This window comes from Lemur catta, chromosome 3 (assembly GCF_020740605.2).
Source record: "Lemur catta isolate mLemCat1 chromosome 3, mLemCat1.pri, whole genome shotgun sequence".
Lineage (NCBI taxonomy): Eukaryota > Metazoa > Chordata > Mammalia > Primates > Lemuridae > Lemur > Lemur catta.
In genome coordinates, this window is record NC_059130.1 from 106,924,414 (window position 1) to 106,947,094 (window position 22,681).

The following is a 22,681-nucleotide window of genomic DNA, read 5'->3' on the forward strand; positions in this document are numbered from 1 at the left end:
GACTTCCCTGTCCCGCCCTGTCCGGGGAGGGGCGAGGCCCGCGGGCGCCCCGGTCCCGGGCTCTGGCTCTGACGCCATCCCAGGGATCCCCCGACGCCGCCCAGCTGAGCCCCGAGGGCTGCTAGGCGCGCAGAGCGCCGCCCTTCGCTTAGCAGACTTCGAACCGCCTGGTTTTACATTTGAGGCGCCTGGAGGCCCAAGAAGGCGACCCTGCCCGGAGCAGCCCCCCACGTTTGCATTGTTGCAAAACAAAACAACGAAACGGAAAGGCCTGTTCCGACCCCAAAGTGCGGGACTTTGCAAACTGCGTGCACCGCGTTCGTGCCATGAGCCAACGGGACGCATCTTGGGGCAGCTCAGTTCTCAACGACAATCCGAGTGGGGGAGGGGAGGAGTTCAATAACCGCAAGCCACTACTTTAAACATCGTTTACATAAACAAAAACAAACAATGCACAGAATAACATGCTCGATGAGCTTTGGGGGTAAAACATGAAACATGAAAGAAATGTGATTTTTTGGAGGGCTTCGTTTCGGGATCTGCCCGTCCCATCCAGTTCCCTCTCCGCAGAGGGAGAAACGGTGGAAAACCCCAGCTCTCTAGGGGGTGACGCTGCCCACTTTACCAGGAGGAAGATAAGCCCACCAAGTGGGCGGCAGGCTGGGCGGCTGGCTGGGCGCCCAAGGTCACGGCGCCAGCAGCGGGCACAGGCCCAGACCCGCCGTCAGCAGCAGCAAGAGCGCGAGCCGGGGTGGCGGCACGGAGCCCGAGGCGCGCAAGCAGGTGGCGTAGGTGCCAAAGGCCACGTGGCGCATGGCGCACACGTGCTCGGCGCGGCAGGCCTCGTCACAGGCCCTGTCATCGTAGCTGACTGAGTTGTAGACGTAGTAACGCTGCAGCGCGCCCTGGTCGCTGGCAATGCGGTCCAGAGCTGTGTGCAGGGACTGGACGCCTGCGTCCGGCACCCCGTAGGCCTTGGTCAGCCGGTACTCCAGCTCCCAGCGCGGCGTCCCCTGTGCATTCGCCAGGCTCAGGTTCAGGAAGTAGGTCACCATGTCCTGGAGAGGGGGCGCGGGGCGGCCGGCCATGAGCTGCTGTTCAGTTCCACCCCCAGTCCTGCACCTTGCATTTCCCCCAAATTCTTTATAGCCGTGACAGTGACCACTACTGAGCATTTAACTACCTACCAGGTCTGCCTGCAGACATCCTCTGATTGAATCTGATGAGGCAACTGCTCTTATTACCCCCATTTCACAGATGAGGAAACCGAGGCCTTAAGAGGTTAATTGACTTGGCCAGGGTCATACAGGTGTTCAGCGGCAGAGGCAAGATTGCAACCCAGGTTATGTGCCTCAGGCCTATGCATTTCTGTCCCACCAAGCTTCTGGGCACATAGAAGATGTTCAGTATTTGCAGAATGAATGGATGAAAAGCAACTTAAAGAGTGTGGGACTGACCATGAGCAGCGTGACTAGCTGAGAGAGTTATAGACTGTGGACCCCCAGGGCCCAGTTGCGTCTTCAGGACTAGAATCTGAAGAGTTTAGCAATCTGATACTTTCCAGTTCAACTTGTGGACCTGCTTCAGGTCACTAGAGACGGGGGTAAGAGGAGCTGCCACGTGTGGACCACAACTGCGTGCCAGGCTCGTTACATCATTTCATTTGCTCCTCCCCCAAACCCTTCCTTTTACACATGAAGCAACTGAGGCACAGAGGGGTTAAAAAGCTCAAAAACCTTATGAGTGGTGGAGCCAGGTCTGACCCCGTCTGGGGCATGTTATGGGGTGCAGTGGGGGTTCCTCAGCCTGCAAGTCCTCTTGCTAAGACCCTCTGAGTGTCCATGTGGACAACAGGCCACACCCTTGAAAATCCTCAGACCTCTTCTTCATCTACGTTTACTCCCTGGAGTCAAGGACCTAGATTGTCTCATCCCATCCCTGGCTTTAAATGTCCTCTGTCCACTCCCAGTTTAAATCTCTAAACCCATCTCTTCCTGGAGCTCCAACGTGCCCCCTCCCTCGCCACTTCCTCTTGATGCCATTTAACCATCCCAAAGCTAACCGGTCCAAACCGGACTTCTCATGGTCCCTCCGAAGCCTGGTGGCCCCGCAGTCATCCCATCTCAGTAACCAGCAGCCTTGTCCTCTCCCTTGCTCGGGCCAAAATCCCTGGAATCCTCATGGACTCTTGTCTTCCTCTCCCACCGCACATCCACTTACCGGCACATCTGGCTGCTCTGCCTTCAGAATACAGCCAGGGCCCGACACTTCTCACCAGCCCACTGCTAGCACCCTGGCCAAGCCACCATCGTCTCTGTGCATTTTGTAACTGCCTCCTAACTGCCCCCTGCATCTGCACTTGCCCCTACAGCCGGTTCTGTGCACGGCAGGCATGGTGATTTTGGAGAATTATAAGTCAGAAGATCTTCATCCTTCTGCCCAAACCCTCCACATCCAGAGTAGGCATCACAGCCTACGTGATCTGACCTCGTCCCTCCCATCTGCCCCTGTGAATGCCACTGTGGCCGCCCAGCCTCCTTGCTCCTCCCCTAACTCTCCGAGCACACCCCAACACCGGGCCTTGCTCTTCCCTCTGCCTAGCTCGCTCAGTTTACTCAGAACTCAAATGCCACCGTATCTCTGACACGTTCCCTGCCCCACCTGTCTCCCACAGCACACCCCCCATAACCATCACCACCCTGTCTCTTCACACTGTTTTTTCTCCTTAGCCCTGCTCTCTGTACCATACTTAATTTTACTTATTTGTTTACTGTCTCTCTCCTGTAAGAATGTCAGGTCCAGGAAAGTGGTGACTTTGTTTTGTTCACTTACGTATCTCCTGAGCTTAGAACAGGGCCTGGCACATGGCAGATGCTTAATGCATTTTGTTGAATAAATGAAGGAATATTTCTTTGTCATTTCAACAATCACAAGCACATTCTAGGAGGTGTGGGATTACTAGATTAGGGATTGAAGCCTCATCGGTATATAGGAAGAGGCAGGCAATGGGCTTGAGGTCAGACTGTGGGAAGCCTCGAATCCAGGCCACAGAGACATAACTTTATCTTGAGGGCACTGGGGAGCCACTGAAGGTTTCTGAGCAGGAGAGAGATAAGATGAAAGCAGTGCTTTAGAAAGAGGAATCCCTTCTGTAGTGTATGCAGATGGGCCCCAGCAGGGCAAGGCTGGAGGCAGGAAGATCAGGAAGGGGGCTGTGGCAGTGATACAGGGTGAAAGGAGATTTGAGCAAGAAAAATTGACCTGACTTGGTGGCAGGTGGCCCCAGGGTTCTAAACCTGAGCTTTGAGAAGGGTGGAGGTAACTTGACCTGCCTAAGTATGGGTGGCCAGTGGTGGGTGGGTTAACGGAGAGTTCGGGAAGGCAGTGATGCGTTTAGGTCCCTCCCACCCTCCTCCTCCTCCGGCCCTAGCACACCCAGGACTCCTGACCTGCAGACTCAGTGTGGCTCGGTCGTATTCGAACACCCGGATGCTTGGATTGTTGGCCCCGTTGACCACTCCAGGTAATGTGGTTTTCCAAGGGGTGACCCCAGGTGTGAGGAACATGACGCTTATGGGGGCACCTGGAAAGACAGCGGGACTGAGAGGCCGGTGGCAGGAGGGAGGCAGGCTGGCAGCTGCTCCAGGTCGAGTACCTGCATCATCATAGAACATCCGAAAGCTGTCGGTGTGATGGTGCCCGAAGAACTGCCCTGCTATGACTCCATGGTGCTTCTGGATGACCTCCAGGTACTGCTCGTTGAAGCCCTCCCGGAACCATGCCTTGTTCCGCTTCTTCTCAAAGAACCCCGGGGGTATGTGGCCAGTAATGTACACCTACGAGGAAGGGGCGCCCAGGAGGGGCTCAGAGATGCCCTCTCCGGCCCCTCCTTGCTACCTCTCAGAACCTGCCCGTCTCCCCTAAGGCAGGTAGACAGGCACACGTGTATCTCCTCCCTGAACTTCTCCCCCCTTCCGCCTCCCAGGCAGATTCACTGAATGTGCCACATGCCTTCCACCTGTGTGCCTTCGCCCGTGCTGTGCCATGAAAGACGCCACCTGGAGTGCCATTCTCACTTTCACTTCTGTGAAACCTACCCATACTTCAAGTCCTAGCTCAAAGAGCACCTCCTCCATGAAGCCTTCCTGATGCTTCAAAGACTAGTCCTCTCCTCTTGGAGAGCTTGCACACTAACAAAACCATCCTTGCATGGTTGTGTAGTGTATGCTACATGGTAATATGCGTGCATGTCTTAGGTTCCTCGAGTCACTCAGCTAACAACACCTGGACACTTGGCTACCATTGCAGGAGGCAGAACAGGGACAAGGTTGAGAGCATGAGCTTTGGGGTCACACTGCAGCTTAGACACCAGCTGTGTGTCATCTCTCTGAGCTTCGGTTTTCTCCTCTGGAATAGCACCTAACTGCTGGAGTTGGGGGAGCTAAACGAGATAATCCCCATTAAGCACTGAGCAACGTGCCCGATGCCGGCACAGTGAGTCCCACCAGCACCAGCCAGGAGATCCTCCTGGGACGTGCTGGTCAGTGCAGGGACTCAGGCCAGTCCATGCAGATTTGTCGGCCCAGCAGACTAGGTGGACACACCCCAGGGGCAGGGCATACAGTGGGGGCTGCAGCTCTGCATGTGGTAGCAGTGGAAAAAGCACTGGACTTGGAGTCTGGAGACCGGTGTTCTAGTCTCGGCTCTGTCGCTTATCATGTGATCACTCCTCATGAGCCTCAGGGTCCTCCTCTGCGATGGGCTCCTGGATCCCAGCTCACAGGGATGGAAAAAACCCCTCCAGGTGCCAGGCTGATGAAGGACGTGACAGGGGCATCTTGTCCCGAGTGGGAGACTTGTTCAGGAAGTAACCCCAGAGAGGGAGGAGAAAGAAGCAGGAGCCCTTACCCGTTCCCCAGCTCGGGATGCGTTGGTCAGCACATCGGCTAGCCACTGGAACTGCTGGCTGGGGTCGGCCATGCCTGCCGTCTGCTCGTTGTTGACGTAGTACAGGTTGGTGTTGAGGACCACGATGCGCCCAGCCTTGCTGGGACCCGGCAACTTCTCAGAATAGAAGGCACCTAGAACGTCACAGCCAGGGAGAATGGAAGAGGTCCCCCGCCTCTGGCCAGACACACCCCTGTCCCCTTCCCCCCCACTCTCCCACCTTGTCTTTCCCTCCCCAGCTTTACCATAGGAGGCGCCTATCAGCGAGACCAAAGGCTCGGGAGCTAGTCTCCCTGGGTTCAAGTCCTGGCTGTATCATTCATTAGCTGCACAACTTGGGACAGTTACTTTACCTCTCTATACCTCAGTTTCCGCATCTGTATGATGGGAATAACAACGGTGTGTGTTTGCCCATCCAGATCCACTGTCAGCCTTTCCCCACTGAGCTCTCTGCCCCAGGAGCTGATCTATGTGGACTAAATCCACAGGCCTCTGGTTGCGTTTGACCAGCAGAGAGTCACAGCAGCAGGAGACCGAGGAAAGGAAACTGAGTAGGGTCGGTTTCCTTTGGGCTGGCTGTGTCTCTGAACTAGTGGCTCTCATCCAGGTAATTGTGCCCCCCAGGGAACATTTGGCAATGTCTAAGACATTTTTGGTTGTCACAGCTGTGGGTGTTGCTGGCATTTAGTGGGTAGAGAGGCCAGGGATGCTGCTACACACTGTGCAGTGTACACGACAGTCCTCCACAACAAAGGACTACCCGGCCCACCGTGTCAGCAGTGGCAAGGTTCAAACCCTGCTTGAAGCAGAAGTCACTTGTCTTTCCCAGAGTTGTTGTGAAGAGTCTAGTACACTGCCTGGCACAGTAGATGCTCAGTAAGTACTGACTTATGATCATCGAGCACTGTGGGGTTTGGAGCACTGGCTTTGGAGTCAGTCCTAGATTCTGACCCAAGCCTGCCTTTTCTAAGCTATGTGACTTTGGCCAAGTGACTTGGTATCTTCAACCTCAGTCTCCTTCTCTGTAAAATGGGGATAAAATCAGTACCTATTTCAAGGAGTCGTCGTGAAGACAAAATTATAATCAGACCCTGCCGTGCAGCAGATGCTCCTTATAGTAGCAAATGGTGTTAGTACCTTCTTTGAAGAGAGCCATGGATTCGTCACTAAGCCAAGGTTTCCACAGCTCTGCTACCTGGTTGTAGATGTTGTTCCTCCCTGCTGGGAGCTGGTTTTTGGGGTGAAAGTCATGATTTCCCAAAGCAGCATAGACTTTAGTATCTGGGAGGCAAAGGAGAAATACACAATATATACGCAGAAGCACTTGGTGGAATTAGTGCTTTTCAGTTGGCCACTGGCCATCAGACCTAATGAGGAAGAGCAATAGCGATCGCGCAGATGAGAAAAATACAAAGATAAGCAGAAAACCGCAGCTGATAGAATCTGGCTGAGCTCTGCTCAGACCTGGGACGGAAGAACAGACAGTTGTCTGACCCCAGTCCCTAACCCCGTTCCCAGCAGAAAGTCTGGCCAGAAAGGAGGCAGCAGACGAGAAGGGGGAAACAGGACAGTCGAAATAATTCAGGTCATTGTCAGCCACTTGGTCATTTAGTGTTCCCAGTTCTTGTCAATTCCAGATCCACCTTACTGTTAGGGAAGGGGTCTGGCTCACTCCAGGAGGCCTTAGGAGTTTCACTGGTTCATGCAGTCAGCAGATACGTTGCTGAGCACCTACTATGTGCTGAAGCACAGAGCAGGGGACCCAGGCTCCCAGTCCCAGAGGCCTTGACAGGTATTGAGTAATTAGAGGTATGAGGGCTCCCACAAAAAGGGAAGGGCCACTGCTGTGGGTGTGGCAACAGAGGGCAGGAGTGGGGGTAGGGAGGCCTCCCTAGGGAAGTGGCCTGTGACTGAGACCAGGAGGCATGGGGGAGCCTCCGCGTGAACAGCCTCACTCCTGCTTTTATTTTGTGGTCTGTGTCTGGCACACAGCGGGTGCTCCATTAATAATGTGACAATGAACAAACACTCCTCTCATGCTCAGAGCAGGGCCTTGCCCTTGTATGAGCTTGGCCCATCCCAGGGAGTGACCTTGAACCAGTGAGGAAGACTAGAGCCTCCAATTCTCTCACAAACCCTTTGCCCTGTGTAGCCTACAAGATCTAGAAATGCTGACAGCTCTGCCAAAGTAGGAGGTTGTCAAATGCATCACTGTAACCACCTTAAAAAGCCCTCGCCTCTCTACAGTGCCAGCAGCCGTTGAGAATCCATCTAAGAAAAAACACAAATCCTGGAATCCCAAGGTCAGATGAAAAGGGGAGGGAATCGCTCCCGTTGTTGTCCCGCCTGTGCGCCGGGGTCCTCACCAGCACGAGCCCCATGCGGGTGTGACCTGCTATCCTGCCCACTGCCATGTCCTCTACCCCTAGAATGGTGTCTCACCCATAACAGATGCTCAACACGTATTTGTTGATTAACTAAATGTGCAAACGCATTACCTTATTTAATCCCCATGACAACTCTTTGGGCAGGGACCATCCTTTTCCATTTTTCACTGGGAGAAAACAGCCTGGCTGAGATTACCCGGCTAGAACGTGGCGGAGCCGGAGCTGGGCCCTGGATTTGTTTGCCTTGTGTGCCTGGGCTCTCCACCGCTCGGCGGCGCCGGGCAGGCAGGGACTGGTGTTCACAGCGACTCCGGGGGCAAGACGGGTGGCACGTGGCAGGAAGAGCACATGCCGTGGGACGCGGAATCCCAAATCTCTGTTCCTTCCTCCTCTCAAACCAGTTACTTGGCCCCTCTGTACTTCAGCCTAATTATCCATAGAATAAGAGTGCTCTGCCTGGCCTGTGTTGTATAATTCTCAAATAAGACAATGCTTCTTTTCATCTCTTCCAATTTATTCTCATTTTACCATCTCTAAAAGTGAGGTGTGTCTTGCGGCTGTGGCCAGGAGAGAGCGCTGTGTCAGATTGGAACCGGCAGCGGTTTTTTCTTAGCAATGCATAAAATAACCATGCATCTTTAAGTCAATGGCACCTTGGATATGAGAAGACTCAACAAATGTGCAAGTGTGGTATAAACTGCAAAATCTTATCATTTGCATTTTCTTATCCATTATTTCACTTTTATTCCAGAAGCTCCATATGGAGCAAAGGAAAGTATACTCCCGGTGGAATCACGTTTGACTTCCTTCCTAGGAACTGACTAGCACTGAGCCTTGGCTCCATAGCTATACATTGTGAGTAACAGTACTATTGCTGGGGTGGGGGGATGTCACGGTTTGACCCCAAGTAGTGACCTCTGCTGGAAGATGAAGGACCCCAGCAGTCCAGGTTGGGTTGGGTTAGACAAACTGGAAGCCTCCAGACATCCCTTTGCACGCATTGATTCATACTGAGGGAAGGAGTCTGTGGGCGTGGGGGGTAATCGCAGTGCTCAAACCAGGATTTGGGTCCCCACCCTTGCCACATGACCTTGACCAGTTTCCTTGACCCCAACGCTCACCTTCCTCATCAGTAAAATGGAGATGGTACTAGCACCTCTGTCCAGGATTATTATGGCAGTGAATGAGACAAGGCACCCAACACTTAGCACTTGACACATGTAGTTATTCTGCTGCTGTTTTAATTTTTACTATCATCATTCCGTATCTGGGTCCTGAGGAAGCTGGACCAGAACCCGCAGGAGGAATGGGGGTGAGTAGTGGGCTGTTTTCACGGTAGCCCGCCAGCACGACTCAGCCCCCAGGACTTTGTGTTTGAAACATGTTCAAGGACCATTAGACCCTATTCTCCCTATAGTGTCCCTTAGAGCTGCTGCCTGACTTGCTCCCAGTCCCCGCCCGCTCTGCCAGGCTCTGAAGGCCTTGGAAGCAACAAGAAACAGCACTTTGCTGCAAATCAGCATCTCCCAGAGCCCCTGGCAGCTGGGATGGTTTGAGGGTGGAGGATGCCAGCTGTGAGAGCAGGACACAGGGCTGTGAGAGACCTCCCCAGCGGGGACGCCTATGTGTAACTGCAAACACCCTGACACGGGTTTGTGAGTCTGCTGTTAGACGGGTAGGGGCAGAAGGCAGTGAAACGGCAGGCACTCCCCGTAATAGGGTTCTGCGTGTGCCACAGGCCCGCAGGCTGGCACGTCGCTTGCAGGGTTATTGGGAAGGTAAGAAATGATCACTGCGAAGCACCTGACACAGGACCTGGCCGACAGCCATTGTCGCCAATGGATGGAGGTCTTTACACTTGCTGCTGCTGCTGTCCCCCTATGCCAGGCACTGCCTGGGGTTCAGGGAACATGGCGGGCAGGGGGGACGATGACAGAGTCTTACCTGGAAAGACCTCTCTGATGAGCCTGGTCAGGCGTCCCACAATTTCCAGTACAGCTGCCTCTCCCAGCCTCTCATTGGGCACATGAGGTGTGTCATCGCTGCAAAACATGGCCGAGCCAGTTAGGACAGAGAACTCAGGAAGGGACACAAGAAAAGGAAGGGAAGCTCTGCAGTGAGGCAAAGCCTGTGGCCTGGGCCTCAAATGTCCACTTAGCAGGGAATAGCCAGGCTGGAGTGGAATAAGGGCAGAGTTCAAATCCTGGCTCTGCCATTTACCTGCTGTGGGACCCTGGGCTGGTTGTTTAACCTCTCTTAGCCTCTATTAGCTCATCTGTAAAGTGGGGATAATAAGGTACCTACTCATAGAGTATTTGTGAGACTTCAATGAAGGGGGGAAATTATATGTATAAAATTACATATAGGTTGCTAGATTGTGGTTAATATTATTTAGAGAGGGAAGCTCTGGGTTCCAGTCCCATCTGCAAGCCCCCAGGGAGCTCTGGGTAGCGAAGCCATCTCTGAATGCTGCACCCTTCCCCAAGAGTTCTAAGGAGTTGAGTTGGGAGATGGCTTCAGAGTGTAGATTCAGATCTTTTCTAGGGCAGATCCAGGACCTGCCCCGGGACATTCTGTCTCCCATTCAACAGATCTAAATTCTTGGATCCACCTTGGAAATGCTCAGCATGGGGAGGAGAGTGGTGGCAGGTGGTGTTTGGGGATGGGTAGAAGCTCAAATGACTTAAATCCGGAGGCCTTTGCTAGACCAGATTGAGAGAGGAACCTGCCGGCCATGTCCTTGGCCCTCACTAGGAGTTAATTAGCTTATCAGCACCAATACTGCTACCAGAAGCTCACACCGGCTTATGGTGTGCCATTAGTCACATCCACTAATCGGTTCCTCATTATAACTCTACAATGTAGGTTCTGCTGTTGGGCCTATTTACCAGATAAAAAATCCAAGGCACAGAGGGTTAAGAATTGCACCTAAGTGCAGACAACTAGAAAGTGGTGGGGCCAAGATTTGAACCCCATCAGCGTGGCCCCAGGGTCTATGCTGACACCCATCACATCCTACTGCATCTCTGATACTCACTAGGGCAGCAAAAGGAGGTGTTTAGCCCTGAAAACTTCTTGGGGACAAGCTAGGAACCCAAAGACACAGGAACAAAATTCCATTTTTTTCCTAGTTTGGAGGATCTAATTCTGTCCGATAGAAAACACATCCAGTTTCTACTGGTTATTCTCCAAGGGCTTGCAGCTCTCTCGGAGAAGTCAAACTTTTTTATAATTGAGGAATTATAAAGGGTCCTAGAGATTATCTGGTCCAATGCCATACACCTCTGCAAGGTCCCAGAGATCTCTCAGAAAAAAATTATACATCTGTTAAAGGATGATGAATTTCCCAAAGCCTTTCCCAGAGGGATCACGTCTTTCAGAATGATACACATTTCCCCCCTCCTCAGAGAAATAGAGGTTCCCACAGCAAGACCCCGTGAGGGAGCAGGCGTAAGGGCATGGACTAAAGTTCACTCTTTTCTTAGATTGGCTCCTGAGCCCAAGGAAGCCAGGGCTGTGCAGAACCCTCCTTAGACAATGTCACATTTCTTAAGTGTCCAGGCTTGCCTCTCCCTCTGCCAACCACAAGATCATCTGAGGGTCATTCCTGGTCACTCCCATGTCACACAGTGGGGGACAGCTGGGAGCCTTGTGGGTTTTATTCTGCCTTATAGAAGTGTACGTTGAGGCTGGCAGAGGGAACATGGACTCAGAGCCCCTCCCAGCCTCGCTCACCAGCTCTCCTGCAGTAAATCCTCCCCAATCCTGCCAGATGGGGTCAGGTCAACCCCCAGTGACCGTCCTTCCTTGCTGGGATGTACTGGTCAACCGGCTTGTCTGCATCGCCCACAAGACCGTGAGCTCCTTGAAGACAAGTCTGGGTCTCCATCATCTCAGTTCCCCAGCGTCCAACCCAGGGCTGAGCACCCGACAGGCTCACCTACCAAGTGAGGGAGTGCGAGGGACCAGGGGACCTGGAGTGATAAGGAAGGCAAGGTCCCAGGAAAGTCGACAGACTTAGAGCAGCATCCTTAGAGGAGAAGCAGAAACTGGCCTCTGTGGCTGAGTGGCATCATCCCTCCAGCTGTCCCGTGCAGAGCCGTGTTCTGACCAGCGAGAATGCTCCAGGGCCACTGGGCAGCCCAGGGGAGGCCAGCAGCTGACCAGGACACTTGGCCCCAATTCTGGACCCCTTTCAGCCCTGGTACCTTCTTCCCTTCCTGCATTTGGATCTCTCCAGCTTAGAGTCCCTAAACCCCAGTGGCGGTGGCTCCAGTGTCCATCCCCAGCTTAAAACCCAGGAGTTCCCCAGATACCCAGACATGCCACAACCATGTTCCCAGGCTTAGTGAGAGCTGTATTCTGCCAAGGGAGACACGGGGGTTGAGGACACAGACTTTGGAATCGGCCAGATGCAGGGACCCCTGGGCAAGGTACATAACTCCTTTACGCTTTGGGTTCCTCATCTCTAAGACGGGGCTGATCGGAGGATTAAGGTGAGTAAAGTGCCAGGCTGGCACGTGGCACACAGCAGGTGCCCGGAACAGGGCAGCTGCTGCCATGACTGCTCACCCGGTCCAGAGGATGAAGTCCGGCTGCGGCTCGATCTCCTTCATGGCGTAGATGGAGGAGTTGATGAGGATCCAGGGGGCATCGCAGAGGTAGTCACCCCAGGGGCCTGCGCTGGGTACCGGCTGGGAACCGGCCGACGGGCACACCTGGAGGGGGTCTTTGGATATACTGTAGTCGGGGTCCAGGTGCAGGTCAGAGATGTGCCAGAACTTCCCTGCGGGGGAAAAGAGACCCTCCGTCAATGCCGTCCCTCCTGAGCCTGGATGGGGGGGCAGCCTGGGGAACCCTGGGCCGGGGGAGGGGGTGTCACACAGGAAAAGGACGCCTCCCCCGGGCACCCAGGATTCGGAGAAGAAGGGCCCACAGGTCTGGCTCTCCCCAGGGGAGCACTGAGTAGAGAACAGGCTTAGCTCCATCCCTGCCCTGTGACCTTTGGCAAGGCCCCGTCCACCTGCGACCTCAGATCCGCAGTGACTCTCGAGGCGTTTGAAGCAGCGGGAGGAGGGGAAGTCTTGTTTGCTTGTTTTAAAGCAAAGGCAGGAGAGGGTAAGGGCTAAGCCCTGCGGCCCTGGAGCCACGTGTGATCTGTGTGACCGTGGGCAAGCTATGGCACTTCTCTGAGCCCAAAAGTAGCGCCAAATCCTATCACGCTCCAGGGAACTGGTTATGTTGAAAAACCTGACCCGGAGGGAAGAGGCTTACACGCAAAGTGAACCAGAAGATCTTGCTAATTAATACCACCAAAAACCTGGGGAAATGTGTAGAAATGAGTCTAAGAGTACTAGACCAGGAAAAAAGGGACATCATTTCAGACTGGACTGAGTTTCTCCTGTCGGGGAGCCTGCTGGGGATTCTGGATTTAGGGTGGCAGCTCAGGCAGCTGGGAGGGGTCCTGTTTGCTGAAGCTGTTGACCCAAACCTGGACTCAGCTGCAAACCAAAGGAGGCTGAAATGCCAGAACCTCTTGGCATACAGAGGAAGGAATCCAAAGAAACAGGTGAGATGGAGTGATCTGTCCGTGCACACGGCGGAGGGCCTGGCACAGGCAGTTTCAATGAAGGAGGGTTAAACAGGTTTGGCCTCTGCCCTAAATCCCGTGTTACTGGCTAAGACAAGGGTAAATCCTGGGCTTTCCTCACCCTCCACTATTGCTTCCACTTCCTCTTCCATTTCCCGGATCATTCAGAGCCATCAGCCCGCATCCCTCGCCCAGGAAGCTGAGCTGGGCCTGGGAGACTGGACTTCTGTTGGTTTCAGGGTTGGGTAGCCATTGCCCCACCTGAGCCACAGGCCATTCGGTGTGGCTCCAGGACAGGCCCACAGGTAATGGCTGGCTCAGACCCTCACTCCCAGATGCTCTAGAGCTTTTGCCCACATTTCCTGATCTAAACCTGGTCTCAGGAAAGGACCTGGAACTTGTTCGCACTAAGGTGTAAATGACTGATTAAGCAAATCACCATCCCACCCATGTGCACTGTTCAGTCCTCCTCACCACAGCCCTAGAAGATATTGATCACCACCCCCATTTTACTAAGGAAACTAAGTCCAGAGATCTGAGATCACACAGTAATGGTGGGGGCCTCTGACTCCAGATCCTCTCCCAGGGAGATGTGATTGCTATGAGGATAAAACCAGTGCCTTTTTATTTTAAATGTGCCTGTTTGTTGACAGTGTATACCCACATTTTTACTTTTTACCCAAACTGAGTCTTCGTTTATAATGGGAGGCATTTAACCTTTTCACACAAATTGTGATCTCTAGGTCGGGCACGGTGGCTCATGCCTGTAATCCTGGCACTCTGGGAGGCTGAGGCGGCCGGATCACTTGAGCTCAGGAGTTCGAGACCAGCCTGAGCAAGAGCCAGACCCCGTCTCTACTAAAAATAGAAAGAAATTATATGGACAACTAAAAATATATAGAGAAAAAAATAGCCAGGCATGGTGGCGCATGGCTGTAGTCCCAGCTACTCGGGAGGCTGAGGCAGTAGGATCGCTTGAGCCCAGGAGTTTGAGGTTGCTGTGAGCTAGGCTGACGCCACGGCACTCACTCTAGCCTGGGCAACAAAGTGAGACTCTGTCTCAAAAAAAAAAAAAAAGACATTATTCCTACAGGGGCGAAGCCCTAAGCCAGAGTGAAGGAACTAACTGCCCCATTCCAGCTAGTAAGTGGGCAGAGCTGGTGGTTCTTCCAGGCCTCTGAGCTGATACTCAGTGGGTCATACCTGCTTCCAAGCCTGGGGCCAGGCTGGCCAGGCTGGATACGGTGAGGGCCAACTTGCTCTTCTCTCTGGCATGTGTGGCCACCCCTCCTCTGAAGACCACAGCGGAAGCTATTGCCCTGCCCCAACCAGGCCCTTTCTCAATTAACCACAAACAGCAAGCAGTTGGCCCTTTGACATCTGCCCTCAAAGTCTTCAATGAACATTTCTCCACTTCAGAAACTCCCAGTTTCCTCATTGCGGGCCGCAGATCCCAGTGACCTCGTCAGCCGCCCTCAGCGGCAGCCCTTGCTCCTCACAGGGCCTCTTCCAGGACTGCCCCAACGCCTTGCCCAGTCTTCCCCACGTCATCATGTGGCTGCCTCCTCCCCATTCAGGCCTCGGCCAGAACGTCACCTCCTCCGAGAAGGCTCCCCAGACCGCCTCATCTCAAGTGCCACCTCCTCCCACCATCTGGTTGTTAGCTATCGCCTCCCCGGGTTTATTTCCTTCAGAGCACTCTAGCATAGGAAGCGATCTTGTTGGCTTGTTCACCATCCATTCTCCCTGTCTACGATGTCAGTTTCGTGACAGCGCCAAGCCTGTCTTGCTCATCAGTGTGTCCTCAGCACCCAGAACAGTGCCTGGGACCTGGAAGATGTGCAAATGTGTCTTCAATGAATGAGCATGGCTGGGGGGGGGAGGGACAATTATTCATAGAATTGTAAACACTCAAAGAATGGTAGCTGCGTGCCCGCCCTTTGCCTGTTTATCTAGTTTCATCCTTGTAGCCATTGTGTGGGGGAGGGGTTCTTCTGCACATTTCAGAGATAAGGAAACTAAGGCTGAAACCCAGACCTCCCTGACTCCAAAGTTAAGATACAACGTTGTCAGCCTGTTGACTTGGAACCCCCAGAAGGTGCCTCTTATTATACACATATTATCCGTAAGAAAATGGAAGCAGTCCAGGCGAGGTGGCTCACACCTGTAATCCTAGCTCTCTGGGAGGCCGAGGTGGGAGGATCGCTTGAGCTCCAGAGTCCGAGACCAGCCTGAGCAAGAATGAGACCCGTCTCTATTAAAAATAGAAAAATTAGCCAAGCATGGTGGCACACGCCTGTAGTCCCACCTACTCGGGAGGCTGAGGCAGGAGGATCACTTGAGCCCAGGAGTTTGAGGCTACAGTGAGCTATGATGATGTCACTGCACTCTCCCCAGGGTGATGGAGCAAGACTCTGTCTCAAAAAAAAAAAAAAAAAGAAATGAAAGGGAAAGAAAAGAAAATTATGAAAGCAGCCGGCCACAGTGGCTCACACCTATAATCCCAGCACTTTGGGAGGCCTAGGCAAGAGAATCACTTGAGCCCAGGAGTTTGGACCAGCCTGGGCAACATAGCAAGACCCTGTCTCTACAAAAAATTTTAAAATGATCTGGGCTTTGTGGCACACACCTGTAGTCCCAGCTACTTGGGAGGCTGAGGGAGGAGGATGGCTTAAGCCCAGGAGCTTAAGGTTGCAGTGAGGTATGATGATGCCACTGCACTCCAGGCTGGGCAACAGAGCGAGACCTTACCTCCAAAAAAAAAAAAAAAAGTTCACATATCATTTATTATTTATTATTATTATTCATTAATTATTGAGAATATAAATAAATCTGGTCACAAGTTCAGTGAGTAGTTAAGGGCACAGTCCTGGGTGGGAACCCAGCTCTGTCACCCAGTAGCCGTGTGAACAGGGTGACTTTACTCTGTGCCTGTTTCCTTTACAAAATGGGGGTAACAGTACCCCTACCTCGTGGGGCCCTTGTGAGGATTAAAGTGAGATAATATGAGCTAAACCATACGGGCACAGGAAATGGGAAGCAGCAGTTACTCTACATTTGGTTCCTGGGGTGTCCTGCAAGTCCCCCTCTCACCTCGGGAGGAAGACAAGACCAGGGCGGGGGTGGCTGCTATCCTCTGCAGGTAAGGTGAGGGCTCAGTGGGACATTTGAAGTGAAACAAAGTGAAGACAGATCCTGTCTCCCCCTGGACACCATGTCCCTGGGCAGGCAAAAAGTTTCCTGGCCCTCCACCTTCACCAAAGGGGGTCACCTCATGACACTAGGACGACAGACACAGGGCCCAAGGCCTAGTAGCTTTGCAAGGCCTACGGAAGTGTCTGAGAGCTAAAAAAAAAAATGCAGTGACTCCAAAAATGCAGGAAAACCACAAACTATCCGAATCAAATAATTCATCAAAATCAATAGTTTATTTCAAAAGCAATGTTAAAAAATTTCATTAAAATAATGTATGATATGAGATCCTTTTCACATGATTCGTGATGAAGGTAGGGGGAGCTCCCCAAAAGTCATTCCTAAAAGCTAAGAAGGTCTTAAAATGGCCAGAAGGTTTGCTTTGGGCGGGAAGGCACCTGCCATTTACTTAGCACCTGCAGAAGGCAGACACTGTGCCACTCACCCTGTCCACGCAGCCTCACGGCAACATTATGAAATACATCCTGCAACTGTACCCATTTTACAGATGAGGAAACTGAGCCAGTGCGTGGCAGACCTGGGGTTCATATCACGTCAGAACGGAACTGACCACAGTGCACTTTATTCGGCCACTACCTAGCAGTGTGACCTTGAGGTATATACAGGTGCTTCTCGGCTTATGATGGAGTTACGTCCCAATAAACCCATCGTATGTTGAAAACATCTTAAGTCAAAAATGCATTGAATACACCTAACCTACTGAGCTTCACAGCTTAGCCTAGTCTACCTTCCACATGCTCAGAACGTTCACATTAGCCTACAGTTGGGCAAAATCATCTAACATAGAGCCTACTTTATAATAAAGTGGTGAATATCTCATGCAACTTACTGAATACTATGCTGAAAGTGAAAAACAGAATGCTTGTCTGAGTACTTGAAGTATGGTTTCTACTGAATGCACATCGCACCATTGTAAAGTGAAGCAAACCATGGGAAATTGGCGACCATCCTGTGTGTATAGTCCCTTAACCTTTTACAGAACTTTACAGTGTACATGCACAATCTCACTTAACTATATATATATCTATATATATTTTTTGAGACTGGGTCTTGCTCTGTTGCCCAGGCTGGAGTGCAGTGGCATCATCATAACTCACTGCAGTCTCCAACTCTGAGGCTCAAGGGATTGTCCCTCCTCAACCTCCTGAGTAGCTGGGACTAAAGGTGCACATGACCACACTCAATTTTTTGTTTTATTTTTTTAGAGATGGGGGTCTTGCTATGTTGCCCAGGCTGATCTTGAACTCTTGGCCTCAAGCCATCCTTCCACCTCAGCTTCCTAAGCCATTGGGATTGCAGGTGTGAGCCACCCTGCCTGGCCAACTATCTTATTTAATCTCTCCTCTGCTATTATCCCTGTGTTTACAGATATCAAAATAGAGGCTCAAGGTCACATAGGTGTCCAAAGGCAGGACCAGAGGCAGGACCTAGGTTTTGGGCTTGAAGCAGTGGTTGTCTCAGAAAGAACACGCATGAAACTTGGAATCAGGGAAATCTTATTTTGAATCCTATCTCCTCTACACAGGCGGTGGCAACCTGAGCAAGGGATTTCCTGAGCTGAGCCTCAGTTTCCTCACCTGTAAAATGAGGATGAGAATGCTCACAGCAAAGGAGTTCCCTCTACAGAGCCCCTGGCCTCAGGGTGAACAGTGAACTCACCAGCCTGAGCGCTCATTCCTGGGGCTACACTGCCCCCTGGGCTTCTGTGTCCCCAAGTGTCAAATGGAAGTATTGAATAAAGGTTCACTGAGGGCCCCCCCAGTTCTAACTGCCTGTGATTCCATGACCTTTGTCTGTCATTGTAACCCACACCACAGTGACCCTGGCCCCCTTTCAGTCCTTTGCTGTTGATGCTTGGCAGTAAGGCCAAAGCATTTCAGCTGTAACTCCCCGGCGAACCTGAGCCCCCAAACACACAGGTTCATGAGTTAAAACTAGCATTTACCGGCCCCTGTGCCAGCTGCACGGATTACCCTCTCCCCACACAGCTCCAGAGGTAGGTATCACCATTCCCACTTTACAGATGAAGAATCCAAGGCTCAGGCCACGTGGTGTGGACTGGAGGTCCCATTTCCTGTCCCTTAACCTTGGGTGGTAGGGGAATGTTTTCCTACCAGGCTAAGCCACCCTGGAAGAACTTGTCTGTTTCTCTGCAATTAGACGCTGAGCGGCAAATGGAGTGTTGCACAGGGTATGTGTGGGCGGAGAAGGAGCCAGCAGGTTGGTGCCCCGCCCTGGGCTCTAGGCTAAAGAAGGTGAAGGTAGAAACCTGCTGTTTTATGCAAAGCAGGGATGGCTGACATCTGATCAATCAGCTGTCTCAAAGTCCTCCCGCACTTCAGGAAGAGACTTGGCGTCTAAACAAATGTACAGGTGCTGTGGAATTATTTCTTAATTTACTTTTGTTTTAAAACTATAGATGTATACATTCCAACAAGTTTGGAGAAAAGACTAAAAATAGTACCTACAAAACCTACCATCCCAGCTGGGCGCAGTGGTTCACACCTGTAATCTTAGCATCCTAGGAGGCTGAGGCAGGAGGATCACTTGAGGTCAGGACTTCAAGACCAGCCTCAGCAAAAGCGAGACCCTGTCTTTACTAAAAATAGAAAAATTAGCCAGGTGTGGTGGCAAGCACCTGTAGTCCCAGCTACTTGGGAGGATCACTTGAGCCCAGGAGTTTGAGGTTGCTGTGAGCTAAGCTGATACCACAGCACTCTAGCCTGGGCAACAGAGAGAGATTCTGTCTCAAAAAAAACAAAAAAAACCACAACAAACCAACAAAAAAAAAACCCATCCCAAGAGGGCATATGGAAGGGCATGGGGCATGAGGCATCTGGGGACATTTGTCCTGCCATTTCCTAGCTGGAGAATCTTGGGGAGGTGTTGTGTCCCCTCTGAGTCTAATTGTCCTCGTCTGCAAAGTTGTTATAATGATAATAGTACCTACTTTACAGGGGCTATAAAAATCAAATGAGTATTTTTTCTTTCCTTTTTCAAATGAGTTTTAAAAGGACAGCATATGTCAACTCCCAAGCACCAAGTCTGGCCCATTTTAAGTGCTCAGTAAAGAAATGTTAGAGCCAGGTGTCCTGGCTCACTCCTTATTCCTAGCACGTTGGGAGGCTGAGGTGGGAGGATCACCCGAGTCTGGGAGCTCGAGACTACCCTGGGCAAGATAGTGAGACTGTCTCTACAAAAAATAAAAAGATTTCTTTTGCTATATTAGCTTGAAAAATTTCCACCAGATGGTTATACCATAATCTATTCAGCTATTCCATTCTTATTGTTTCAATTTTTTATTATTATAAATAATACAGCAATGAACATTTTTGTGCATGTGTGGGGAGGAGAAATTCTTATTAACCAGTAAGACTCTGGGCTGGGGAGAGTGTGTCCACCGGCATGTATATTTCTAAGAAAACATACTTAAAAGTGAAAAAGTGACAGGGGTGGAAGATTCTTTCTTCTTTGTTTTTTTGTTTTTTTTTTTTTTTAAGACAGAGTCTTGCTCTGTCACCCAGGCTAGAGTGTAGTGACAAGATCAGAGCTTACTGCAGCCTCAAACTCCTGGGCTCGAGTGATCCTCCTGCCTCAGCCTCCCGAGTAGCTGGGACTACAGGCACACACCACCATGCCCGTCTAGTTTTTTATTTTTTTGTAGAGACAAGGTCTCACTATGTTGCCCAGCGTAGTCTTGAACTCCTGGCCTCAGGTATCCTGTCTCCCAAAGTGCTGGTTTTGCAAGTGTGAGCTTCCTCACCTGGCCCAGAATTTTCTTTCAATCATTCTTAAGCCACCAGTCAGACTGGTAGTGCTCTGAGTCCCCTGGCAGGGACCTTGGGTATCTGTCTCTGGGGTGGAAGGTGGACTGCCACTCACAGGGAATGACAGAGTCCTCTCAGGGCTTGTCCCAGAGACACCTTCCACCTTAACCCAGGTATTTCTCTCTGGCCTGCCCACCAAGCGCGGCACTCCTCCTTGCTGGCCTCCGAGAATGCCTGGCCCTGCCAGCACAGTGCTTTGCCAAGCGCTCTCGGGTAGTGTCTTAGAAAGTGGACTGGCTACAGGTGCTCCTAGGGGCCACTGGCCCTTCAGACTCCAGCCTAGGAGAACTGAGCTCCTCCGCCTACATCTCGGCAAACAACTTCATCCCTCCTGCTGCTGAGACTGAAAACCTGGCGTCACCCTTGAGTCTTCCTTCTCTCACACCCACCATCTGTCAGCAAATCTTGTCCAGAATCAGGCCATTTCCTGCCCCCAATGCCTACCACCCTGTCCCCACTTCCATCCTCAATGGTCTGGCTGCGTCTGCTTCTCGAGGGCGACCCACTGGCCCAGTTTGCCCGGGACCAAGGGAGCACCCAGGACACTGGACTTTAAGTGCTGAAACGAGGAAAGTCTTGGGCAAACTGGGACAAGCTGGTCACCCTGCCTTCACCCAGTTGCGTCTCTTCCCAACATGACAGCCTGAGAGTCCTTTTAAACATACACAAGTCAGGCCACATTACACCTGTGCCCAGAACCCTCTAATGATGTTCCATCTGAGGCTGAGTCAAAGCCTGAGTCTTTAAAATGGTCCTCAAGGTTACCTGTGAGCTGGTGCCAGGCCCACCCCTGCCACCCCGACCTCATCTCCCCTCCTGACCCCTGCCCACTCTGCTGCAGCCACACATGTCGTCCCCTCTTCCTGGAACGTTCTCCTCCTGAACGTCCATGTGAGCAATCCCCTGGCCTCGGGGCTCTACTCCAATGTCACTGGACTAAACAGCTCTTCTCTGGCGCCTGTGAGTACCCTTCCCACTCTCCACCTCCCTATTCCGCTTTATGCTTCTCTGTAACACTTGCCATCCCCGTGCTATGTATTTTACTGGTTTATGTGTTTTTCATTTGTTTCTCCCCAGGTAAAGGTGGCTTCATGAGGACTGGGACTTTGTTTTCTTCTCTGCCACATCCCTGGATCCTAGAATAAAGCAAGGTACAGAGAAGGCCCTCAAGCTGCCACCTCCAACCTCTGCTAATGCAGCCAGACCTCTTAGTAAAGTCAGCGTCCCTGCCCTAGCCAGCTGTCACCCCAACTTAAAATCTTCAGGCTCAAACAACACCCCCCACTGCCCACTCACTCTCGCCACCCTGCCCCCCTACCCTGGCTCTGTGCTTGCTATTTTTAGCAGCACTCCAGCTTCCTGTGAGCAGCTTCCAGCAGCCCTGATCCCAAGTTCATAGTACAAAACACAGGCATAGCAGGCGTCCCTGTACCTGGTTCAGCCCTGGCGACTCCCCAGCAGGCCAGGAACATCAGCCATGTGAGCAGCCGCATCCTCAGGGATCACCTTGCTGCAGCCAGGGCGTCTCCAGGAGCCGTGGGTTGTCCATGCTGCAGGCTTCCCGAGTAATTGTAAGCAAAAGTACAAAGTCTTTAAAAGGAGGCCATTTAGCTTGAGGCAATTGCTGTACTACAGTTAAGGATTCTGATGCGTCCCACCTCCAGGAAGACAATCTTGTGACCTCTGCCCAGACCTCTGCCCTTTGACCTCCGCCCAGAACTCCTCCTGGCGGGACCCAGGCCTCTGCCCAGACAGTTCCACTGAGCCACCTCTTGTAGCACAAAAAACAAAGGGCATTCCTCCGCCCCTCCCAACCACTGGCCGGAGACTGGGATGTAGGTTTGAATTCTCCAAAAAGAGTGGGGGATGTTTTAAAGAGACAGAAAACATTTTTGCCATTTTTTTTTTTTTCCAGGCCATTCCCTCTGTGACAGTTGTCTGTGGCCAAGTGCCTGAGCAGAAATTCCTGTCCTATTACCAGTGTTCCAAGTCATCCAAGGCGACTGCCTCCTCTGGCTTTTCCTCCTTGCCCAGCAGAGAGTGAGTTGGGGAGGCCGAGGAGAGGCCCTGGTGTAGAAGGCAGGTCTCTGCACCCTTATGTAATAGAAGCTGAGCCTGTCTTGCCAGCTCCTGATATAGCTTTGTAGTTGCAGCCAGCAAATGCAATCTCCGGGAAACTTACCCAACCTCAGACACTAATGTTAGGCTTAAAGAATTCACCCTCCCCAAACTTCCATCCAAATCTCCTATAAAACCTACTGCTCTTCCCTTCCTAGGCATGTATTAGGCACATAGCCTTTGCCAGACTCCCAGGGAGATAAAAGAATGGAATGCAAGAGGGGAATTTACTTTCCTTATCCCTCCTGGTTGTTTGAAAAGAATTTATTTACTCCCCCCAGAAAAATCCTCTATAAAACCCAAGCCTCTCCCCTTTTTTTCTAGTGGACGCCTTTTTTGGCCTCCACCCATCTGCATCCAGATGCTCAAAATAAACAGCATTTTGCTACACATGAGGCTTCATGTGTGTCTCTCTCAGCTCCAGACCTAACAACTAAGAGGCAAATATCGTCCACTTCCCGTACCCCCTCTCCCCTGCAGAACAAACAAACCTAAAAATGGCTAAATTTTGCCAAGAAAGGAACAACTACTAGTTGGAGTGATCGAACACAATGCGAAATGGAGCCCAGACTGAATCATCCATTCACTCACACCAGCAA

The 22,681-nt window shown here is 51.8% G+C and overlaps 1 protein-coding gene across 2 annotated transcripts; it reads right to left on the bottom strand.

The window, feature by feature from the left end:
* Nucleotides 1–414: 414 nt before the first annotated feature.
* SMPDL3B (sphingomyelin phosphodiesterase acid like 3B) lies at nt 415–21,762 on the bottom strand. Of its 2 annotated transcripts, XM_045545797.1 has the most exons (8): nt 21,397–21,762; nt 11,907–12,120; nt 9,279–9,376; nt 6,085–6,228; nt 4,909–5,081; nt 3,656–3,836; nt 3,450–3,583; nt 415–1,058 (listed from the first exon to the last, which is right to left on the bottom strand). In XM_045545797.1, the coding sequence occupies exons 1-8, from the start codon at nt 21,455–21,457 to the stop codon at nt 687–689; spliced, it is 1,377 nt and encodes a 458-aa protein (XP_045401753.1). In that variant the 5' UTR covers nt 21,458–21,762; the 3' UTR covers nt 415–686. The 2 variants fall into 2 exon arrangements, with proteins under 2 accessions (XP_045401753.1, XP_045401754.1); XM_045545798.1 differs by lacking the exon at nt 6,085–6,228.
* Nucleotides 21,763–22,681: the final 919 nt, after the last annotated feature.

Coding starts and splice junctions, on each gene's coding strand:
- SMPDL3B (XM_045545797.1), bottom strand. CDS start 21,457: ATGCGGCTGCTCACATGGCTGATGTTCCTGGCCTGCTGGGGAGTCGCC. Junction 9,377..11,906: donor GACTTCATCCTCTGGACCGG/GTGAGCAGTCAT, acceptor CATGTTTTGCAG/CGATGACACACCTCATGTGC. Junction 1,059..3,449: donor GAGCCACACTGAGTCTGCAG/GTCAGGAGTCCT, acceptor CCCCCTCTCCAG/GACATGGTGACCTACTTCCT.